This window comes from Carlito syrichta, unplaced genomic scaffold, assembly GCF_000164805.1.
Source record: "Carlito syrichta isolate Samal-C Ts95f unplaced genomic scaffold, Tarsius_syrichta-2.0.1 Scaffold306482, whole genome shotgun sequence".
NCBI lineage: Eukaryota > Metazoa > Chordata > Mammalia > Primates > Tarsiidae > Carlito > Carlito syrichta.
Genome location: NW_007250578.1, coordinates 359,150 through 365,336, shown reverse-complemented (window position 1 = coordinate 365,336; position 6,187 = coordinate 359,150). Strand labels below are relative to the sequence as shown.

The window sequence follows — 6,187 nt, the reverse complement described above, 5'->3', positions numbered from 1 at the left end:
AAATCAGCCGGGCGTGGTAGCGCGTGCCTGTAAATCCGGCTACTCGGAAGGCTGAGGCGGAAGGATCGCCGGAGCCCAGCAGGTCGAGGCTGCGGTGGCCAGGAGAGGCCACTGCACTCCAGTCTGGGCGACAGAGTGAGACTCCAACTCAAAAAAAAAATAAAAATAAAAATGCACTTTTAAAGCGTAGATTTCCATCTTGCATTACTTTGTGTCTTGGAGTCTCTCTTTCTCATGAATTACTTTGCACCTTGTTTGAAGTGAACCATTTTAAAATTTACATCCTGTCCTACTTTTATTTCAAGACTTTACTTAAAATATCTTTTTTTCTCTTCATCCTACTCAGATATGCATGAACATTTTATGCATTTCACACTCTTAAAGATGGAGAAAATAATATGCTAATCTGAATAGTGGTAAAATCAGAATCAGTAGAGATGTTATTTTCAGAAGAGTGGACAATGGTATATTTTCCTAATACTAACATTTATCTGCTTAGTTAATATAAGAATCAAGCAGAACACATGTATTAACAAAACAAGACTGTAGAACCTTGAATTTGGGAGTATTCTCAATTTGATGGATCCTAGTGAGTGTTTGCTTCTTGAGGACGGGTAACGTTTTCTCACTCCCTTTTGCATCTGCTACTCCATTAAAAAGTCATACATAGCAGTTACTCAATGCATTCTTAGATGAAATGGACTAAATTGAAATTAATAATCAATACTTACAAAGCATGTAATACTAGACTTAATTTTAGTAGGAATCACACTAAGAATGACCAAAAAAGAGATTTTGTCTAGGGATTAAGTGCTGAGTCATGTGACTCTCTAGGTCTGGTGTGTAGACACATCCAAGAGAGGCCACAGTCCAGGAGGGAGCTGCTGGAAAGCAGACTAGAAATGAGATAAGAAGTCCTCAAATTTGAGTATGAAGCAAAACTACCTAATTTGGGACTTCATAAAGTATAGAATGCAGGGCCCTACTTCCTGGGAATTTCTATTCAGTAAATATTGGGTGAGAATAGAGGATTTGCATGTCTAGCCATGTCATTCACAGGTGATGCTGCTGCTACTCATTCAGATAGCACATTTTGAAAACTACTTAATTAAAACTTGGAGAGTTGGCCCAGATAAGGGGATCTGAGCAGGCTTTTGCTTGCTCTGTGATTTGCACTGAGAAGCGGTGATTTCAGAGCTTTCCTAGAGCAGTACTGTAACTAAGTGGACCTCAGAACAGTTTTAAAGATCTTGTTTCCTTCTGATCTGCAGGACTGTCTATACTCTGGCAGAAAAAAGGAGAGAATGGCTTCAAGTATGCAGAGAGTTAAAATTGAAGTCAATAATAGAATGCATGGAATCCACTTAGTAATAAAGGATGAACATCCCCAATCTGAAATCTGAAAAGCTCCAAAATTTGAAACTTTTTGAGTGCCTACACACTATCACAAGTGGAAGAGTCCACACCTCCTCATATAATGGGTCACAGTTAAAATACAGCCAAAACTTTGTTTCAATCACAAAATTATTAAAAATATTATATAAATTGCCTTCAGTCTATATGTATAAGGTGTATATAAAGCATAAATAAATTTTGTGTTTAGATTTGGGTCCTACTTAGATATCCCAAAGATATCTTATGATGTTAAATACAAATGTTTCAAAATCTTAAAAAATGCAAAATCTGAACTACTTCTGGTTCCAAGCATTTAGGATAATACTCAACCTGTACTTTCAGTTCAGTTCATCTAATTTAGCAATGTAAGATCACGGACATATATCTAAGCTAATTTATATATACAATAAGCTAAAGTATCCTTCCTCTGCAGAGGAAGTTTATACTCCTTAGTTGACTGTGCATATGTCAAGGTAAATGGGGAAGGTGGAGAAAGGGCAACCCAGGAAGAGGAGAAAGCCCATTCATTCTAGAGAAATGATTTAGAAGAAACCACATCCTCTTCCCACCCCCCAGCCCTTCCAACTCAATTAGCCCTATCTCCCAGGAAGTTCCTTAGGAACTCATTAGGAAGTTTCTGAAAAGTGGCAATGGCTTCAGTAGTCAGGTAGTATGGAAACAAGTCACCCTCCTGCACTATTGGAAATTTAAGCTACCTAAAATTCAGAACTGCTTTCATAATGCTGCATTGTGCTCAGGTTAGGTTTCTTGAATTTGAAACCTTGAATATATAGTTTTTTCATACTTTTTTATGTGCCTTCCAGATGAATTTTATATAGTGTAATAATCATTTAGGACTTTGGGAGACATTGTCATTTGTTTTCTTTACAAAATTTCTGGGATTCAGATAGATTTTCTCAATTTGTCAACAAAAAGTAATAATGATATTACACTAAAATAAACTATATCAAAAAATATGGAAACATTTTGGTAATCAAATGGTCAAATACTCATATTTAATTTAATTTAATTTAATTTTTGTTAATTTGAAAATAGACAAAAATATCTGCTTAGTTATCATTTCAAGGAAAAGCTTATAGTTCAACCAAGGTATAAAAAGCCACATAAAAATGACTCTGGAGACCTTGGCTACATGTTCAGCGGTCAAATATTTCAATGCTCTGTTGCTCCTGTTCCTGTTACAGGTACATGTGACAGCGCTGCAGCTATGAGTGGAATTTTAAAGAGGAAGTTTGAAGAAGTTGATGGCTCCTCGCCCTGCTCCTCTGTGAGGGAATCAGATGATGAAGTTTCCAGCAGTGAAAGTGCTGACAGTGGGGACAGTGTCAATCCATCCACTTCTAATCACTTTACCCGTGAGTACTAAAATCAGACCTAAAGCCTGTTGTCTGGCTTTATAGCAAAAATAATTATGTCATTGTTCTTTTTATCTTTAACGCCAGCTATCACTTAAAAAAAAAATTTTCCAATCAGTAAAAGACAAAGGACAATTACTCCAAAATGAAATATTTTTGAGGCAACTCAGTGGATTACTTTATTTAGAACACTTTTGGCAGGGGATTATTTGATCATGTTAACCAACTGATTGAATGGAAAATGACATTTCATTAATATTTTTCCAAGGAAATGCCCAGTGGCCTGGAAATTGAGGGAAGAGAAACAGAGTGTAAATTCAGGTTCAAAATATATATATATATATATCCTTTCTGAACTGAAAAAATGTTCTGGGAGGAGAAAAAAAGGCTGTATTTAGGAGTGGAAGGTCTAAGTTATGATGAGAAAGAACTGAGGCAGGCATGCATTAAGAAAAGATATGAAGGCAGCAAAACTCTCCTAAATGTGCAAGTGTATACAATCTACTGCCTTTTCCCTTTATTCTCTTTCTCTCTAAGAATAATATTTAAAACCAACCAAGAAAAAAATTATTTCTTTTTCTGCCACACTGTAACATCAGCTCTTCCTGTCAGGCAAAGTAATATGAGGTTTGATGGGCTGATATGAAAAATTCTTAGGGTAATGCAACCTATAAGCTAAAGGAAACTGACTTGTAATATAGTTAAATCTCTCTGAATGTATGTTTCTTAAACAGGAAGATTTTAATATGTTTTAATATCATGATAGGTAACTGGTCATGATTTTTAATTTCCAGTAAGTTAATTTTATTAATATATGATTCTATAACATAGAATTTATTTTGGAAATGTGGCAACCCTAAAAACCAACCTATGCAAACATATTCTTAAGAGATAGTAAGGAACTCAATAATTATTGAACTTGAAATAAATAAAGGCAAATCAATGGCATTTCTTTATGCAAGCGTGACTAATTAGAAAAGGCAGTGACAATTATTATAGCAGAAAAATTAATAAAATATTAAGGGACAAAGTTATTGTGTGATGTAGGTTATCTACAAATACATTTATGTATGTCATGATGATATGAAATGAGCTTGTGTTTTTGATTCAAAAGAAGATAGGCATTTACGTTTTTGGTCTTAATACTAGTAGTGACAATGACAAAACCATCTTTTCACAGGGTTTTGCACACATCAAACCAAGAAAGTGACATAATAAGACATTTAAAAAAAGCTTTGTAAAATTTCAGGCACAAGGCACATGCTATTCTACAAATTATGATCATAGCTAACATTTAGCAGATTTGAAAAAGATGTAACTTAAAGTTATATCTTACAGAATATGCCAAAATAGCAGATGGATTAAATACATAAATATATATTTTTTAAAACTAAATTATGGGAAAAGTTGCATATTTGCCAGACATTTAGTAGAATCATTATATGAACTTTGATGTAATAGGAAAACACAATCACGTTGGAAAAAACTTAATATACTTAATGATGTAAAAATATTAAATTTATCTGCTGTCAAAAATAAAAAGCCCCAAGAAAAAGAAAAACAATTTATATTGAAAAAAAAAAAAACTTGCGGTTAATATGTACAACATTAGCTAGGCTCGGTGGCTCAGCCTGTAATCCCGCACTTTGGGAGGCTGAGGTGAGTGGATTGCCTGAGCCTGCAGGTTCGAGACCCGCCTGGGCAACTTGGCGAGACCTCATCTCTACAACAAATCAAAAAATTAGCTGGGCGTGGTAGTGTGCGCCTGTAGTTCCAGCTACTTGGAAGGCTGAGGCGGAAGGATCGCCGGAGCCCAGCAGGTCGAGCCTGCATTGGCCGGGAGCAGCCACTGCACTCCAGTCTGGGCGACAGAGTGAGACTCCAACTCAAAAAATAAAAAAAAAATGTACAACATTATTTTCTAGATAAAGTATAAAAACACATGTAAGTTTCTAGAATAAACACTGACACATCTTCAAAGATAATTCACATAGGAGGAAATATGTTTAGCAAATATTTTAAAGCATTTAACACAGTAATAAAATGAAAATTAAAACAATATTCATGTGATACTCATTGCTATTAATGGCAGTAAAATTTAGAAAACACTTTGGCAATATAAGAACTATGACAGTGTCCATAAGTTACACTTATGAATATTCATACTTAAGAGAATTTATCTGAAGGGAGAAACACGAAAAAACAGGGACAAAACTGTATAACTGAAAATGTTGATAGTTAATAGTGGTACCAAGAAACCAGGGGAGGGGGATGGGAGGGAGAAGAAGGTAACATGTCCAAGAGTGGGGAAAGGATCCATTAAGTTATGATAACTCACTCAATTGATTTATTTTTATGATAGCTATGAAGACATTATCGCAATATGTATAGTGCTTATGAATTAACATTAAGTGAGAAAAGCACTGAGGTGAGTGGATTACCTGAGCCCGCGGGTTCGAGACCCGCCTGGGCAACTTGATGAGACCTCATCTCTACAATAAATCAAAAAAATGAGCCGGGCGTGGTAGCGCGCGCCTGTAGTTCCAGCTACTTAGAAGGCTGAGACGGAAGGGTCGCCGGAGCCCAGCGGGTTGAGGCTGCGGTGGCCGGGAGCGACCATTGCACTCCAGTCTGGGTGACAGAGTGAGACTCCTACTCAAAAAAAAGAAAAAGAAAAAGAAAAGCACAACACACCATTTTATCTATACTGTCAGTCAAAGTCAATGCATTCACAAAGGCAAAGAATGGTTTGAATGTCCTAAAAATGGAAAATAATTTGATTTGTTGAGGTATTAAAATGATGGACACATTTTTATATTTATTAATTTTATTTCTGTTCATATTGCATGTGTTCTCACAACTAATAAATGTCTAATTTAAACAGCTAAAACTGATAACTGTAGTTCACATTGTTTTGTGTATGTAGAACAGCAGTTTAAAATGGCGTGATAAGCTAAGTTATACCTCAGCCAACAAATACAGATTTTTAATTTTCCCATGGAAGAAAATAGACTTATATAAAATAGTTATTGAAGTGTTTCAACTCATTATTTAATATTATAGGTAGCGGCCATGGTTAGTTTACTAAAATGCTGATTTAACTTCTCATTAAATAGAATATGGCAGATGTTTTTTCTAATTATTAAAGATAATTAAATGATTTAATTAAAAGTTCCCTTTTCAATTTTTTTTTTTTTTTTTTTGAGTCGGAGTCTCACTCTGTCGCCCAGACTGGAGTGCAGTGGCCGCTCCCGGCCACCGCAGCCTCGACCTGCTGGGCTCCGGCGATCCTTCTGCCTCAGCCGTCCGAGTAGCTGAAACTACCGGCACGTGCTACCACGCCCGGCTAGTTTTTTGATTTATTGTGGAAACGAGGTCTCGCCAAGTTACCCAGGCTAGTCTCGAATTATGGGACT

General features: G+C 35.9%; 1 protein-coding gene across 1 annotated transcript in view; it reads left to right on the top strand.

Annotated features, from left to right (window-relative positions):
- The window catches only part of CSRNP3 (cysteine and serine rich nuclear protein 3), a 99,247-nt gene that overhangs the window by 16,519 nt on the left and 76,541 nt on the right, over window positions 1-6,187 (top strand). The window contains exon 2 of the mRNA XM_008063030.2: window positions 2,601-2,771. Coding sequence (XP_008061221.1) covers window positions 2,624-2,771 — 148 coding nt within the window. The 5' untranslated portion in view covers window positions 2,601-2,623. The remainder of the gene's footprint in view (window positions 1-2,600; window positions 2,772-6,187) is intronic.